This window comes from Apteryx mantelli, chromosome 7 (genome assembly GCF_036417845.1).
Source record: "Apteryx mantelli isolate bAptMan1 chromosome 7, bAptMan1.hap1, whole genome shotgun sequence".
Classification (NCBI taxonomy): domain Eukaryota; kingdom Metazoa; phylum Chordata; class Aves; order Apterygiformes; family Apterygidae; genus Apteryx; species Apteryx mantelli.
In genome coordinates, this window is record NC_089984.1 from 38359834 (window position 1) to 38378354 (window position 18521).

Sequence of the window (18521 nt, forward strand, 5' to 3'; positions counted from 1 at the left end):
AGGCTGTCTGTATAATACAATTGGTTGTTCCATGATTGTAAGGACCTGTGTACTAATCTGGCACATATGTCATTAACTATCTCATTGCCACAAGAAATTCATGTCTGCAAGACAACTTTTACAGCTTCTCCTCTTGTACTAGCATTCATAAGGTAATTTTAACGCATCTATCCAATAGCTGTATTTATATGTAGATATACACTGCAAATCAAATCTGATGTTCTATCCTCTATATCACTACCTTTAACGCCTGACTCCAAAACAGTTTTCAGAATATTTTATTCAGTTAGTTAAGTTTGCAAGGCTACATCTGTATCCAACATACACTTTCCCTTTACAGCCAAACTGCAGTTAGACTTGGGGCTTCTAAAGAATGCTGAATTACACCCTTCTTATCCAATTATGTCAGAACATAACTTTTACTTCGTTATTTTTTAAGTTGGGCAAAAAGAAAATAACTGAACAACATTCAACAGTTTTACTTAAAATTCCAGAGAGGTATTAATTTTGATTCTCCTAAACATTTTGGTAAAAGAGAGATGAAAAGTTTTTATCAAACAAGCTATGCAGTAATCCAAAGTATACCTATTTTTTCCTCCTCAGCAGTCACTCAGCTTAATTTCTACAAAAATTGAACAAGGAATGACTAAGAGAGCAGTTTTGCAGAAAAATTCTAGGCTATAATGATTCAAAAATGAATATGGGTCACCAGTGCCACTCTGTTGTAAAAAAGTGTATCACATTGAAGAATACAGATAGACTCATTAAATGCTTATGTGATATGTAAAGTGCTACTTTTCCACTAAATAGTTAAAGGCTTCTGCTGAGAGTTTCATGCAATTTTGAATTATACAATTCATGAGAAAGTGAATCAGGACCAAGAAGGGCAGTACAGCTTTTAAGGAAAGACTATTTTGTTTACAGAAAGATAAGCCTCTTCAAATATGTTAAAAGAAATTGCTAGAAAGAGAAAGAATAAATTGATCTTTGCTTCCACAGGAGACAGTGCATTGTAATTGATCTGAACTGCTGCACTGGAAATTAAGATTAGACATTTATAAAAACCTATCTAACTGTAAGGCTAATTAACCAATAAAACATACAGCCAGTTGGAACAAGCAATGGAATCTCCATCAGCAGAGGCTTTTAAGAAAACTGGATGGGCATCATCAGAAATATTTTAGGCACAGCTCATCCTGTTGTGGAGCAGAGGGATGGACAAATAGTAAGGCTTTGATTTTTTACAATTGTGTACACAGTCTTCATTATTAGTGAACATATACAAATACCCTAAAAACATAGATGTGAACAAGCTTTTTTTTAAAAAAGTGCAAAGAACCTTCAGAATATTCTTCCTTCAAAAATCCTTCCCTCTGTTCCATATAGCCTTTCAGAACTTTGTTTTAGTTTATGGCATATATTTCCTGCTCTGTGAGCCATTCTGGGACTTGAATAGTTTGAGACTCTAAGTTTTTGACTTTACCATTTTTATACATTACCTTCAGTTTTCTAAATGAAAAATCTCAAACAATTTGACCATCCAAGAAGTCTATTTGTCATCCTTCTCCATTCTGTACTTAACCAACTTACTTACTTGCTTTCTTTTTTAATTAAAAATTTCTGCCCCCTCAAACACTGGTGCCAGCTGTGTATCAGCTGCTGAAAGCATCAGCTAGCCTTCACAAACTTAGGCTAAATACAATCAGAACATTATCTGAATGCAATTCCAAGAAAGAATCTCTCATTTTGGGATCCTTACAAAGTAATTTTTTAAATACAAGATAACTTTCAGAAATATAAACGCATGAGATATAATTCAAAATTAGTGCAACTTTAGCAGTAGCAATGAAAAGGGAACCCACACGTTTTGAGCCCAATACAAGTGGTGCTTAGTAACTCAAAAATTACCTTTCCACTGGTGCTCGTCGCCACTCAGATTCTGCCTCACCACCTCTTCTCCAGGAGCTTTCAGATTCCCTATCGCCCCAACGAGATTCCTGTATGTCAAAGCAAATTAGGAGCATCCTCTTTGAATAATTTAAAAAACAGATTTCCAACTAATAATTTATTCATTTAAGAGCATACTATGCTCCAAAAACTCATTTCTTACATTGTAGAGAATACTGAAAGATCAGGAGGTCAAATAAGTTAAATATGGTCTTAAATGATTAATTTTATTGATTCTGGCAGTGCTAAAAAAAATAATAGGGTCCCCTTCATGTCATGCACTGTACTAACAGGGTGGAGTATATGTAAAGTTAAAACACTAGCTTATTACAACTAAGTACATGAACAATATGACAGTGAGCCATATCTACAGCTGTTAGCACAAAAAGATGTTTTAAGTTTTACTTTCCTGCCGTACAGGACAATAGGAATTCAGTCACACAACCCTTCGCTTTTTTAAAAGTGCTTTTTAACCACATCAGACGACACCACTCTGATTAACTTAAGGTCTCTAAAGCAGAGACCATTTTGTTCTGAGTTTATACAGCACTTAACCTGAGACCTCAACACAAAAACAGTTTAGTTATTTGTAATTCACACAAGTTGCTTATATGCAGAGCAAAGCACTAATCAGGAATTTCTTTCACTAAAGGTAAAAATATCTTGCTCCACTACTACATAAAGACAAACCATTTAAACCGTTTTTGACACCGTGGTTTATTCATTAATTCCACCACAGAAAGCAAATTAGGTAAGCAACACAAAATAACTGATTTCACATAATCACATGACCTCTTTAAAAAGGGGTAATCCAGTCGGATCAAAGATATTTAAAACCACTCCTTGAAAACTGTTTGTATTTGTCGAAGTTTACATTTCAGTACAGGGAAATACATAGGTCAAACAGGAACTCGCACATCCTTTATTCTATGAGTTTCTGTTTAAATGTTTGCAGTAATGTTCCTGTAGAAATGATCCCAACAAAAAATGGGACAGAGGGGGGAAGAAAAAAAAAAAAAAACACCCACAACTGCAAATGACATTTTTCTAGTGGTACAGATATCTTTTTCAGAACCTGAGTCAACTTTTCCGTACAGGTCAAGTACCCACGGCTAAGAGTGCCCCTTACGTGAAACATACTGGTGATGGTAGTTTACCAGGTAAATAATCACTAAAACCAAAAACTTTTGAAGCGATTTATGCCAACTTCTGATTTATCTTCATAGTGTTATTCAATAAAGCCTGCACTAAAGAAGGATAATGGCTATGGTGGATGAAACTTAAAAATAGTTCTTTTACTAGCAAGCTTTGAAAAAGTGGGAGCTTAAAATGTTTGTAGCACTCAGCTGCATTTCTAAAATCATTAAATATTTAATTTGAAAATAACTTTTTTGTTTCCTGTTGTATTGGGATAGTAATTTTTCCCAATACTCATATTTGCAAGTGGAAGTAGCAAACACCTTGTTTATAATGTTTTATTTATTGAATAAAAATATAGTTTAATATTTTAGAAGAATTATGCTTAGACTGGGATTTTCCTTCAATACATACTCTAATTCCTGACTTTGGGATGAGTCATTACACTCACTTCTAATATAGCTCTCTTATTTGTGTTAAAGAAAATTGCATTCAATGTTCTTTTTAGGCTTTATTCTTTTAGTTTTTAAACCGATTGGAAATCTTGGCAGTTTTCTTGGTTTGCTTTATTTTAAACTGACATAATAATAATAAGCAATAATAAATAAAAATTTCACTGCTAAATCAGCCACTTATGCTACAACTGATTCTACAATACTGTTACTAGTACTTAACTTGAATTTTCAATTACTTATATATCATCCACAGAAACAGGAGCAACAGGAGTCAAAAAGAAAAAAAATCTGCAAATATTTACCTTTCTTGAAAACGGGTCATCCAGACCCCTCCTTTCTTCCTCCCTGCGACGCTCTCTTTCTTCTATCTCCATTTCTCTTTGACGTTTTTTCTTCTCTAGTTCTTCTAGTTTTTTGACACGTTCCTGGTATTCACGCTGCTCCTGCTCGCGTTTCTCTCGCTCAATGCGTTCCTTCTCCTCACGCTCTGCAGAGTTTCAAAAATAAATAAAACATATAACCAATATAATTACACTACCCTTTCACTGTATTCAAAAAAGGGTTACAAACAATCCCTCCCCTTCCACTCCATTAAAAAATAAATAAAAAATCCAAGTAAGCATTTTACAGGTCACATTAAGAGCAGAATCTGTTTTCTGGAAGTATCCTAATTCCAGAGCAATAGGAAAAGAAACCACGATACATTCTATTAACTTGAAATCTTGAACAACTGCTGCTAGATACGGAAGAAAGCAAATATCCCAATCCCTGTAATTCCATGTATAGACCACAGATATGCCAGCTAAAATATCAGTAACTGACTCAAGTATGGTGAAGGAGCCCTTCCTTAGAAAAGGTTTAAAACAAACAAACAAAACAAAAAAACACATTAACCATGTCAGAATTTTGATATTCAGGATTTCTGTTTCTTTTCATTTGTTTTTAATACTGCATGGTTATAAACTCTCATACATAAAACCTTCATCCACCAAATGACAAGCAGGGCAGAAGTTTACCTTAAGGGATGTCTATGAGCTCTTCTCTCTTAAATCCTTGGAACTGGTTACCAGACAAAGCAATTCAACATCACAGAAAGCTGCATAAGTCACAACAATTCTTTGGTTGTCAGTCTAATACCAATGTTCCCTTTTTATTCTGCATGAGATGTGCATAAACAAGTGGCCAGAACTCAAATTAAAAGATTAAAATCAAAGATTCAATTTTTCACTAGTGTCCCTTATCTCTTACTTTATTCATATCTGGAGAAAGGGAAGGGCAGGAAGTATTTGTTTTCATTTTCCACTCCTCCTATAAGCTTTTGCCGCCTTCTCCATGCTGCATGCATATGCATCCAGAACATGCATTAGATAGAATGCAAAGGTACAGCAGCTAATACTGATGAACACAAAGTCTTTACCACTGACTGAAGGCAAACAGATTTCCTCTAATATTGTGAAACAGGGAAACCTGAAGTTAACTGCACCATGTCTGGAATGGGTCAGGGATACAAAAGATACAATAACCATATTCGCAGTTATACCTTTAAGCAGTTGTTCCTCTCGTAATCTTTGCTCTTCCTCTTCCTTTTCTTTGTAATAAGTAATGCGTCTCTCCTCTTTGCGTTGTTTCTTGCGTTCCTCCAAGCGATTACGCCTTTCCTCTGCTAACCTTTCCTGGAACTGTTTGAGTTTATCCTGAAATACAAAGAGTACACATAATGCCATCATAACTTAAATGTTTAAGACCTAAATAGTTACAGATTACTAAATAAAGTTGCAGAGAATCACAAGCTAAGGGCAATATATTAACTTGGCTCTACTAAAGAATGACTGCTTAACATTTAGGTACCATAGCTGTTTAACATTTAGGTAGCTAACCTTTTTCTGCAATACATTTGACATAAGGGAACAAAGATAACCAGTATGCACAATGTTAGTGCTCTATTTGCTTCTTTGGAAAAGCAAATACCTCACCTGGTTACTGACCTCATTAGAATTATATATAGTGCTGCATACAATTACCTAACCTGTTAAAATATTTAAAAAAGAAAAAAACTACTTATTGCAACATAGGCATATAACAAAAGCTACAACAGTCTCAGAAAAATTATTTAAAATGTAGAGCAAGAAGAAAATCAACAGTTCTCTTCCTGCCTTCTTAGTCTAATTGTTATTAAACTTTGTTGACATAAAATGTTACTTCAGGTACCAAATACTTTGACTATCAAAATAATTACCAGATTCAAACAAAAAGATAACAAAACAAAACACACACAGAAGCATTTATTTCCACATATTTCTTGGCTTCAGAATTATTTTTAGTATTATTCCACCAGAGTAAGTCCAAGTTACTCTACAGACAGCTGTTTAGTCACATGCTACGCGATGATCTCTTACTATCAGCGGAACTGTATTAAAGTAAATAATTTAGCTACCTTTTAGACAATTATTTTCCATATAACTTATTTCAGAACTTGAAAAAAATTGTAAATGATAAAATCTAGGAATGGATGCAAGAAGATTTTTTTTTTCCCTGTCAAAGCAGGAAGTAAACAATCTCATAATTCTGAGCCACTGTAGACAATTTTTTTTTTTTTTTTTTTTTTTTTTTGCAATTTCCATGAAGAACCACAGGGTCACAAGTTGAGATCCTCACTTTAGAGGAAGAGTTTTATCACAAGACCAGATCTTGTGTACCTCATAAACTGTTCGTCGTGATGCTTTGAGCCTGGCTTCAAATAAATCTCTATCCTCCAACATCCTTGACAGTCTGTTCTTATGCTCAAGGGCTTTCTCACGCTCCAACTGCAAAGTAGTGATCTAAAAATAAATAATATAAATGTATTAAAAGGAAAACCTTACTACATATTTGCATTCAATCCACCTTGGCCGCTACTGAAAGACAAATTATTTTTCCCTCTTTCAGAACCAAGCCAGAAAGACACTGCAGAATGAAACTGCAAAGCTAACACTTCCTTCTTCATACCAACTTTTTCCCACCTCCTCTGAATTGATCTGAAAAAGAGAATTATATACAGTGCAAAACCACTTTTTTTTTTTTTTTTTTAACTCATTACCAGTGGATTTTACTATCTGAATAAAAAATTCTTACCCTTTCTTCTTCTTGTTGCTCCCACAACTCCATATCATGCACTCTTTGTTCCTCATAGGCAGTCTTTATTAACGGAATTTCTTCTAAGCGCTTTGCTCTTTCAAAATAGTCAATCTACATAAAGATAACATAACTTTAGCATGTCGTGTGCAAAGACCAAATCCAGAACGCTCGGTCCTCAACATCTCCCAAAGGAAACCCTGGTATTTGGAGACTTTTCCAATATATCTGATATATCATTGCTACATAAGGTCAGCCATAAGGCTAAGCATCAGCAAATTCCTAGGAGAGAAGGCAAAACCAGAGCAAGCACATATATGACACTCCCCCTAATGCTCTCTCAGCATCAACAATTGTTAGCTCCAGGGATTTCCTGAGCAAGATGAAGTTTTTGTATATTTAGAAGGCATCAATGGATGCCTTTTTTGCTTGCTCCCTGGAACTCGAAGAAGCATTTCAAATACAAAACATACTTTGGCAAGAAATTCTATGGCTCACTGCATGAAAACCTATCTTCTTATTTGTTCTGAACTTGGCTTCTACTCGCTTCATTTGATGTCTCCTAGTTCATTATCCCTTGCAGTCAATACAAGAACAACTGCTATCCACAGCTGCTATGCCAGGTACAATCTCATAGATTTCAGGAAAAAGGATATGATAGCAGTCACTTCCAGACATAGGAGTACTAACTTACTCAGACATTTCTCACACAGAAGCCGAACTATATCATTGATAATTCTTGTTAGCCTTCTCTCAACCTTCCAGTTCAACTGCTCTTTTTTGAGATACAGACACTAGACCTGCACACAATGCTTAAGATGCAGAAGAACCAAGATCTCACTGCTAACTGATAAGGTTAAGTTTGGAGTCCATCATTTTATACTTAAAGCTAAAGATTGGGGATTTTTTTCCCCACTTTTCCCATGTAAAATACTTTACATCTGTCTAAACTGAACATCATGCAAAAACTTTTCTTTTTACCCCATGGCTACTAAGTTTTAAGAACTTTGTAGAAAGCTTCTTGGAACATACAAGTTAATTACACTAATCAGATCACCCTTACTCATGTAAGCTTTTTTGACAGCTTTGAGAAACTCCAAGAGGAAGTCCTGCCTTACATTCCTTTTACAGAAGCTGTGCTGATCATCCCAAGCAGATCATATTTACCCAGGTGTCTATAAATTCTATTCTTTACTTTATTTTCTGCTAGTTTGTCCATCAGGCTTACAGGCCTGCAGCACCACAGATCTTCACTGGAACCTTTTTAAGTAACTGGCTTCACGCTTGTCACCTTCTAGTATCAAATCAGTTTAAGTGAGCTGAATTACCAACAGTATCATACAATCTCTGTTTCATTTTTGAGTACACTTGGAAGACCTGGGTGAGTATCACCTTGTCCTTGTCATATATTTCTATTTACTCTGGCAATCTGTTCTTTATACTTTTACGGTCACCCAAGTTTCAGACAAATGATCTTCTGCCACCAAGAAGGTTTCTAGCAAAGGAAGTTCCTCTGTTTCAGGAGGACTAATGCAATTAATTTATTTAGCTTCTCTGTAACAGCCTCACCATCTCTAAAGATTTCACCTTCTCTGAACACTCCCCAAATACAAGTCTTCAAAACTGAAACTCAGTTCATATACAGCTTAAGGGTCTAGTCTCAAACCAATTGCATTAACTAGAATAGATTTGTGCACTGATACTAGTAACTTGGTTGGCTTGTTATACATGTAGTGCCTCTTTTTACATTCACAAGGGCAAAACAAATTGGTAACATTTTCAACACCAACATAATATATGCCAATACAACCATTCATTATGAAGTTTTGTGTAGACAAGTTTTTTTATTCTTACTACTTTGTACCTTTTTCTCCTGATTCTTCAGACGTTCCTGGAGTTCCTTCTTCTCTTTCTCCAGCTGTTCAACTTGTTTAGCCATAATAAAGTCAGGATCCAACTCTTCAAGATCCTAGAACCAAGTGATCAATGCAAAATAAAGCAAACATTTTGTCACGATTGTGGTTTCCACTGTTCATTTAAGCTTCTCTGCAGTTCTCAATTTTTAAACTAATTTGCTTTAGAAACATTCTCAGTTTCTTTTACTCTCCTTTGGGTAATTTGTATTTTATTTTTAAAGCTCTCTAAAGGATTTATATCCCAATTTTAAATTGAGACACAATCCAGATACCCACAAATGGGATCTGAATGTCTGTTTCATATTTTAAATATTGTATAAGCAATAAGGAAAAAAACAAAAAACCAAAAACACACATCTGTGAGCCTCTTCTCAAAACAGCTGGACTTCATTCCTCCAGGTAAAATAGGTCCTATCCAAACTCAAGTCTCAAAGTTTACTCACGTTGTTGAGCAAATTAAATATTAAGTGTCAAATTGGCAGTCTCATTTTTGAGAGAGACTGTTCATAAAACCGGTTACAGTATAAAACTAGTAGAGAACATGAAATTCAGGCAGCCTAGCAGTGTAACAGCACAACACAAAAAATAACTTAGTACTTCAATAATAAGTTATGTACCTCAATATCAATATCTTTAAATGCTTTGGCTCCCAGTTCAGTCTTCTTAATCTGCTCCAAGCGCTCACGAACTGTCTTCTTTTTGATTTGTTCATGCTCTTGCAGGATACGCTCCTTCTCCCTTTCCTTTGCTTCCTGGCGCAGTCTCTCTTCTTCAGCTTTCCGAACTTTTTGTAATTCTGCTTCACGCTGTTCCAGTTCTTCTTTTTCACGCTGAATGTTTAAACTTTCAAGGCGCTCTTTTCTTTCCTCTATAGTTTGACGACGTGCAAGAATACGCTGATGCTCCTTCCTTGAATTTTTTAAGAAGGCAGTGACTGCCAGCTGATGCTGTTCTTCCTTCTCTTGCTGAATTGATATTAACGATAAGACAATGACATATGTGGCATCTCTTTAAAAAGGCACAACAAATAGCAAATACTTCTCGAAGAAAACTCAATTATTTTCATTCCCCAAACTTGACAACTGCATGAAAACACAACTGTAATTGCAAATCTAATCACTCATCCAAGTGGCATGCAGAGCAGTCAACTCAACAGAACCACGTGTACATGGAGCTGAAAGTTGCCTGCATCAGACAATGTTCTGCAACATAACTATCTTAGGTATGATACTTTCACACTCTGTCCAAAAACATTGCATATGCATATGTCTGTGATATTTAAGACTGCATTAGTGAAGGAGGGGGAACACAATGCTTATGTTGTTTGCCTCTGCATGTTTTGGCAAGCATAGCACTACCTGTGCTGTATTTCACCAGAGATCCCTTGTTTTTGATGTTGGGGGGGGGGGGTGTACACACTAACAGAAGAGGAAAATATCTTAACTGACACAAAGCGCTATCTGTGAGATAACAAAAGCACTGATTCAACAGTTTAGTATGAACACTATAAAAATCATTTAATTTATAAGTATTAGCTTGCATATAGAATATTCTTTAAACATTCTTCCCACCATTCTCCTCCAGAATACCTACAGTTCTTTGCAGAGATTCATGCTCTACACATGAAAAGGTGCAATTGTGCCAGCTCAGTGAGCTGCCTATTTTAATCAACTCCAGCAAGCAGCAAAGCATTGCAGCCCAGTCAGTTCACTGCATTCAGTTGTGCTGCTCTTGAAATCTGACCTAGCTCAGAGGTATTTTTAGTAACCTGCCACTTCTAGGACATTAAACAAAAACACTGAAACATCCATAATTTGTTGCAGACCTGCAAGCACTTGAGGTAAACGAAGGTGCCAAAATGCCAGAAATACAAAAATAAAAAGCTTAAGAAAGATTGACACATGCAAGACTGGAAATTTCAATTCAGGCCTCTCATGTACATTTTGAAAAGGTTCTAGTTATGACCAGACACTAACAAGCTGGGTGTATTTATGAATGTTTTGGTCTTCTTCACAAGCACAAATAGCTAACTACTGCTAGGCAGAATAAAATAAAATGAAAAGATGCATCTAATCTGAGAAAAAGCATTCCTTAAAACAAACTTTGTTATAAATTATCAAGTTCCTAGCTTATGTTTCTACTTAATCCAAAAGTATATAAACACAGCTCATCATTACTGCCAAATTATATCAGAATGAGTTACCATAAAAAAGGAAAAGGAGCAATACACTTCATAAAACAAACAAAGGTACATAAGCACTAACCTCTACCTTGTCAAATCTTTAAAATGCCTTATTATATTAATCATTAGGTAGCTTGATGTCTTTAGTATGCCAAGGAAAGCTAAATGAAGTAACTTTAGTGTAATATTCAAGTATGATCTCACAACTTCAAAACAAGTTTATCCTGTTAATCCAGAAAATCTGGATCTATTAGAAGAGCTGAACATATAACAGACGCAGAAGAATGCTCTGTCATTAGTAAATACATTAATGCTACACTACATTTGTATAATTGATCGTTGAGGTGTTAATATATTTCCTCTGAAGGGAGTAGACAACAGTAACAATACTGATTTCCACTGCACTGAAAGCAGATTACTTGAATGAACAGTTGTTCAGACAAGCAAAAGACTAAAAGACAACAAACGTACATCACACCACGTACTTCAGGGAATGTCAGAATTTGTCAACAATTTCAGAAGACTTTAAAAAAAATATACTTACCAGTAAGTGAGGAGGTTTAATGACTGCAAGAGCCTTTGCCAGAGCTGAGGACATAGCAGTCAACTGGTTTCTAATTTGCTCAGAGGGCATGCTTTGTAGTTGGGGGCCTAGTGGAGCATCTTCTCTAGTGCTGTAATTCAAATCTGAACCAAAACTCAGTGTTCGAGAAGTATGATCAAGGCGAACCTTTGCAAAGTGAAAAGGGGGAAAATGGTTATAAACTTACTACTTTTAAATAATTTCTCTGTTGCTCTGCCAATGATAAACATCAGTCAACTAGAGTTCTCTCTCAACTTTTCCCCATTTGTATGTACTTACTGAGTAGTAAGACAAAACAAAATTCTCTCCTTCCTTCTCTTGTATGCAAGATTAGCATACATAATTCTTCTAATCGCTGTGTCAAGAGTGTTGTTTTGAGGGTGGTTTTTGTAATTGCTTGAAACCAGAAGTCAGTTTTCAGTTATGAAAGTATATCTATCTAGGAGTTTTACCAGTTCAACCCCAAATCAACCTTAAAATAAGCTAAAAGTGATGCAACTATAATGTGTTCACCAGCTCTAAGCAGGAATTACGTCCAAAAAACGTTCTTAACTATACCAGACTAATAGAGATGACAAATTAACAGAAGAAAAATATCACTGTGAATAAACAATGTTTAATCTCCACAGGAAAAAAAGGGTTTATAAAAAGAAATATACGTATCACTGGAAAAGGCTGAGTTTTCAATAATTCTATGAAATGAACACTGCAGGATGAATCCTTCTTGCCTCTTCCTCCACGTTAGCAATACACGAAACAAGAATCCTGCCCCTAATGCTGCCAATTTCAACAGGTCTAAAGTATCAGCTGAAGCTATGTTAACCTAAATGAATTAGCTCAGCTTTATCTAAAAAGTAAATGGATAATTATTAAGCAATCTGAACTAAAAGTTATTCATATCTCATCAATACCTTAAACATTTCATTACAGGTCATTCGATACAGACAGCTTTAGCCATAATGGTATCTTCAATAGCAGCTGAAAAGTCTCGGTCATTGGTGTTTTATTTCAGTTATTTGGTTAGACAAAAAAAACCCCAACATTCGGGACTGCCAGCTCTTCAGTCTTGCACAACTGATCTAATTCTGCATATTCAGACATTCACATTCAAATGTTCTTATTTGTCAGACTTGTTTCAGGAGTTTCTGGACTAAATGATTGGAGCCCACAGGACAAGTTTCACCAAATTTCATTTCAACTTCTACTCTGCACTTATACTACACTTATAATAATTTTTGCACTGCACTTATATGTAATCACTGTGCTTATATTCATATCGCACTTATATTAATTGTTGTTCACCTAAATCAGAAAACCACACCAGATTTAACAACTAGGAGTTAATTACATGCATTGCCACTTGCATCTTTTTATTCTAGTTTATCTCCTCCTTCTTCAGGACCAGTTATCTTCACTGGGTTCAATGTCGAACCAGTTAAGTTTTCATCCAATGTGACAGAATTCACACATCATTTCACAGAAGTCTTTTTGTAGTGCTTACTTGTAAGTCACAATGTCTGGCTGCATCTACAATAGCACGTTCCAACTGGAAGGCATCAACAAAAGGAACCAGGTTAACCAGACGAGAAAATTCAATGCTTTGATAAATCTGGGCCACCTGTATGTGAAAAGGAGCGTTAGGTATTTTTCCACTCATTAGAAAGAGATCAGAAATACAAGTCGTTAAAGGCACTATAAAGCTAATTTGCTAAACTGTCAATAAATGATGCATACATATTAATAAAGCTACAAATACTCCTTCAGCATTTTACTTCCGTATTGTATTCAAACTTAACCTAAGATTAAATATTATTCCTGAATGGGTTCTTTGTATGAAGGAGACTGGCAGCAGTAACTACATACAGCTATGCTGCTAATTAGCCTTCAACTATTTCTTTAGCACATCAGAAATAACACTGCTCATCACTCGTAATGAAAGCAGGTCAATGAAATGTGCATTTTGTAAGACAGCTAATAAAAAAAAAAAAGCTCAAGAAAATCCTACCCAAAACTTACTCCAAATAAAGTTTTAAGAAACAATAAATTACTTTAAACAAGATTTCACAGACCTATAATGAAAAAAATCTAAGCAACTGTATGCAACCACTATTAAAATTAAGCGTGGTTGCTATGGCTGTGTCTTCACAATGTAGAAACCTGAGGGTGTAAGATACACATTGGAAAAAATATTTCAAAGTCAGAATGGTCTGCTATTTGATGGAATAATTTACTTCAACATCAACGTTTCCAGCTTAGGATTTTTCCAAAGCATTTTCTAACTTACATATACTTATGAATGTACATCTTTCTTATTCATACCTGCTGCAGAAGTCGAAGAATGGTATTGTTTTGCAGGTGAGGAACATAGAGTTGCAGTTCAGGCTCCTTTTCAGCTTGATCTTTCACCCAGTTCAGAACCTATCACAATTCTTAGAAGTTATTCTATCTGCATTGATCCTAGAAAACTTCAACTTTTAAGCAGGAAGCATGGTTCTTGCACACTTCCGTTTTACAATTCACGAAACAACAGCACTTCTCTCCAGATGCCAGGTTATTTTACTGAGGTAAATCTTTTGATTGGAACACTTGCTTCTAATGAATAGCTAACATTTTTTGTATGAAGGTGACTGATAGCACTGGCAACAGTAAACACACTGCTAATTTACCTTCAAGTTCTTAGCCCCTCAAACGTATTTGTTCCCACAAAGGAAAAGAGTATGATGTGACTGATCAACTGCAGAATATACATTAATATAATCAAAAAGATCTCACATTATTTTACCTCCAAGATTCTACATTTCAAAAGTAAAATCAGACTATGGTCGATTCTTCCATTTCCCACACAATTTATTCACAAACAAAAGTTTTTTCTCATTCCTACATCATTAAACAAAATTCAACTCATTATCATTTCCACCCACAATAACTTCTGAGAAGTTCCCAAAACTCTGCATCTTTATGGATGCCCTCTGTATAGTACCTCAGAGACCTAGATAAACTTTCATTTCATTTTAATAATCTGGTATGCTATCTATATCATCTGCTACGTATGTGTATTTGTAAAGGAATCTGGCCAAATAAAGGTCACTATTAAAAATTTGGGGGGGGCGGGCGGGGGAAGACATGGACAACTAGCTGGTATTTACCACCATCAAATAGTACACTAGTAGTCCAGACCAATGATTATATATGCAGAGCTACAAAACTTACCTTGCTGACACGACTACATAACTTTAGCGGGTGAAAGTCTACTTCAAGCCAATTGTAAAGTTCTTTCACTTCTGGAACAACATACTGCACTACATTGAACCTTACCTACAGTCAACAAAAAAACAAAGAGGTCAAAATAAATACAACATTATAAAATTCTTAAAGTATAGTTATTTGTTATTCAAGAAGTTAAATAGGCACATGTACCTTTTGATACAAGACACTTTTTTTGTTAAAATACAAAACATTCGTAATTGCACTGACGATAACTACACTACACCATTTAACTGTTTCCATTTACAAATGGAAAAGTAGACAAAAAACACCCAAACAAGAAAATATTGACTAGCGTACCATCCTCAACTTATTACACATTTCTAAAACGCAAATGAAGACCTACAGTCCTACTGCCCATACATGTAGGCCTACATCTGAACTAAAACAAATATCTCAGATCACAAGTAAACTAAAGTTTTAAACTGTTTTTAAGACAAACTGGAGAACTGCCAGAAGGTCAATTAACACAAACTATAAAGTGAACTACAAATGTAAGTTTTAGGCATGCATACATCTGGAAGGGTCTGAAGACAGATACATCTAACATTCCTTCAAGTTAAGCCAAAGGAATTTTTCATAACTACTTAAGTCCTTCCTGTCCAATACTTGACATCTGACTTATTCTTATCCAAAAGATACTTAAAACCAAAAAAAAAAGAAAAAATTTGTGTTCAATTAATTACACCTCCCCTTAGTGTAGGAAAAAACAAAGTTCTAGCTCAAAACTTTTTCCAGAGCCCCTCTAAAAGTTTCAAAACAAGAGGTCTGTTTTTTTGGTTAATATGACGGACAATACTGAACGTTAACCTTTACTTCACACAAAGATTCAGGCCTCCCTTTATTGCTACTCTTATCAAACAGTTCTTCTCATGGATCTGAAATTTTAACACTATACCATAAGTCATATAATTAATCATAAGGCTGTTTTTATTTTGAAACTGATGCCTCATACCTAAGTGCAGTGCTTCTAGAAGGAAAACAGATTCAGTGTTCAAAAGCTTCTCACACAAGCATCACTACCTACCATATCATTAATAAGACTGCCACGTGTAGGTGGGGCCTGAAGACCCAACAGGGTTGCCAGACGCCGCTGTTTTTCAACAATAATGCCATCCATGTCCAGAAGGCGAGCAATATCAGTTCGCTCAGGAGTTATAGGAATCGACAGAGTGGCCAAAAGGACTCGAGTGGACATCCTGTTGACAAAGTATAACCACAAAAGATGAAATGCATGAGAACAGTAATTACTTCTTTTTCCTATACAAACCAATTCAAGAATAGGGAATGATTAGAATTGATGCTGAAAAACCGTGTAAAAATACCAGCAATAATAGAAAAGATGGCATCTGTGCAGTAAGAGTACAGCATGCAGTGCTCTTCAGCACTCAGAAAAGAGATTTTGATAACGTGTTTTTATTACTTATGTGTGTATACATGCGTACACATGTATACAATGTGTAGAATAAGAAATCTAAGACTTCTCTGTCATAATATGCCATAATATCAAGATATTATGAAATAATTAAAATAATAGAAAGTAGAGATTTTTCAGATTTAACTGCAAATCCATAAAAATCATTTTGATTGAATTGATTTTTAAACATTACTGAAAAAGTTGGATGTACTTTTTGATGTTACAGTGCAAATGATTTTTCTTAAGAACTTAAGAACACACTCCTGTATATATTAACTTTCAGGACAAGTTTACACTAGCCATATCGCAAAGAAAACAAAAACACAGATACTTATTAATTTGCTTCGATTCCCAGACAGTGACAGAAAAGGAAGTTTAACTCAGGTGATCCTGACGTTTGCTTTACCTACACTGTAGCTCTGTAAAATATCCTTCTTGCTCTAGATTTCTTTTAGGGACAATCAGTACTGGCCCCTTTAAGCAAAGCTGCTCATACCCAAGCATATGCCATCCACTTCTTCTGGGGTACAATTTAATTTATTTTTGAACTTAAGAGGTTAAAAATAGATTCTATGATCACATTAACTATCCTCACCTCTGCATCTCCTCTTGTGTGAGATTCTTCCGCATTTCTCTTGATAAGTGATAAAGTCGGTGAAGTGTGGATGCATGAAAAAGAGCGTTTCCTGATTTCCAGAAAACAGTTGAAACTTTGTGATAATAATTTGCCATCAGCTGTGGTTTGGGTGGTTTCTTCGACAGTGCGAATAACCCATGAATATCCTCCACTGCTTTGAAAGCTTCCTAAAGAAAGAAACAAATACACTACTTCAAGGAAGTTATTTGCAACTGCCAAAAAAGTGAAAAATATGCATTCACTGAAGGCTTTTATAAGACTGTAATACAGCCTCTGAAAGCTGTGAACTTCAGCTTTGCCAGCTACATGAAATCAAGTATTTCCTACCCAATAAAGAAATTATTTGCCCCAGAGAAATCTGTTAACTCCACCTGCTACAATTTGTTAGTTAAAGATTATTTAATTTGGATAATTTTCTGAAAATTGGTTTCTTTCAGATTTTTAAGCTAAAAAACAAGAAAACCCTCAGAATATCAGAATATCAGAAATTTTCAGACCAACTCTGCTATTTGCTCTTTTCATCATTTTCCATATAAAGCATGTTTGTGACCAAAAATGGGTATAGTTCCCCTAAAAATATATATAATCACCTTAGAAATGCCTTACATGTAATTACTTACACATCTAAAAAGGAAATAATGTAACAGAGAAAGTTTTCCAGATGCACAAAAACTAAAAATCATGTCTTAGGATTTTTAACTAATTTGACATTAGAAAGGTTGCAAAAGAAAAGCATGTCTTGGAAAAGTTTCCTTTGATCGCGCTCTCATTGGGCAGACACTAGCATACTTCAAATAGCAGTGCTGGGGCCCCAGCCTGACAGACGTTAGTGTTTACCAGCTACTTCCCAGTGACCTAGTTCACGGGAATGCAAAATGTCAGAAGAGAAGACATCATAATCAACTTTCATTTTCACGGCTTGAACAGACTTCAACCACTTCACTATTAAATACTACCAGCAGAAGCTTGCTTTGAAATGCTATGTGAAAACAGAAATTCCAGGAACATCAGACTTTAAATATTCAATATGCATGTAGTATCACAGTCTAAAAATATAAACTTTATTCTTCAGCTATTATCCTGTCTTTATTATGGCATATATAGCATGAAACACAACCTGAGTGGAACAGATTCTGGAGAAGCTGAAGATTACACTGTGATTACAGGAGTCCTGCTGCATACCTGCCACAGTTCCATGCTAATAGCACTGTCAAGCTGCACAAGCCTGGTCTCCAAGTGCATCGACTGACTATCGGGATTGTTGAGGTTGATTGCCGTGCTTTGGTTATGATGACGCTGGATCTGCCCCAAATGCATTCTCAGGTTATCACAGAGTTTACGGAACTCAGCCTTACGCGTGTACTGCAGGCAGAACTTAAAAGCTGCAAAAATGAACAATATAAATTAGTAATGCTAACCAATGCTGATTTCACTGTAATCCTAAATGACATTCAAATACGAAAATTAATATGTTTGAAGAATCTTAATTTATAGTCCAAAGACATATAAAACAAGACATACTCTAACTCTCATGTAACTCTCATTGTCTCAGTAAGTGACAATGCAGAGCACTACCATCCTGACCTCAAAAAATTGAGATGCTTCTACATAATTAAGCCCAAGGCATAGATACTTTGCATCTCTTTAAAATGCTCTAATTTAAGCAGGGTTTCTTGTTTTTATTTTGAACTTAGTGCAAATAAAATTCTGTGGCTGGCAGGAATTAAGGCTTTGGATTTGTAGAATGTGGGGAAAAAATCTCAAGCTTTTTAAATATGGTAAGCTAAATGAAGCTTTCAAAAGAATGGAGATGACACAGGAAAAAAAAAGTTGTCTTTGATCCCATAATTTCTCCGTCAAAAATCTGCTTCC

At 35.3% G+C, this 18521-nt stretch overlaps 1 protein-coding gene and 1 non-coding gene across 4 annotated transcripts in view; both read right to left on the minus strand.

The window, feature by feature from the left end:
- Nucleotides 1–18521, minus strand: part of EIF3A (eukaryotic translation initiation factor 3 subunit A) — a 36073-nt gene that overhangs the window by 6925 nt on the left and 10627 nt on the right. For all 3 annotated transcript variants that reach the window (XM_067300305.1, XM_067300304.1, XM_067300306.1), the window contains 14 exons: nt 17832–18031; nt 16608–16816; nt 15623–15794; nt 14542–14646; nt 13651–13749; nt 12833–12949; nt 11293–11478; nt 9184–9531; nt 8515–8619; nt 6651–6764; nt 6236–6358; nt 5080–5233; nt 3842–4026; nt 1909–1997 (listed from right to left, as the gene is read on the minus strand). In XM_067300305.1, coding sequence (XP_067156406.1) covers nt 1909–1997; nt 3842–4026; nt 5080–5233; nt 6236–6358; nt 6651–6764; nt 8515–8619; nt 9184–9531; nt 11293–11478; nt 12833–12949; nt 13651–13749; nt 14542–14646; nt 15623–15794; nt 16608–16816; nt 17832–18031 — 2206 coding nt within the window. The remainder of the gene's footprint in view (nt 1–1908; nt 1998–3841; nt 4027–5079; nt 5234–6235; nt 6359–6650; nt 6765–8514; nt 8620–9183; nt 9532–11292; nt 11479–12832; nt 12950–13650; nt 13750–14541; nt 14647–15622; nt 15795–16607; nt 16817–17831; nt 18032–18521) is intronic.
- On the minus strand, nt 13158–13290 carry LOC136992489 (small nucleolar RNA SNORA19). The gene has a single exon (XR_010884777.1). It is a non-coding gene; the product is annotated as a small nucleolar RNA SNORA19 (small nucleolar RNA).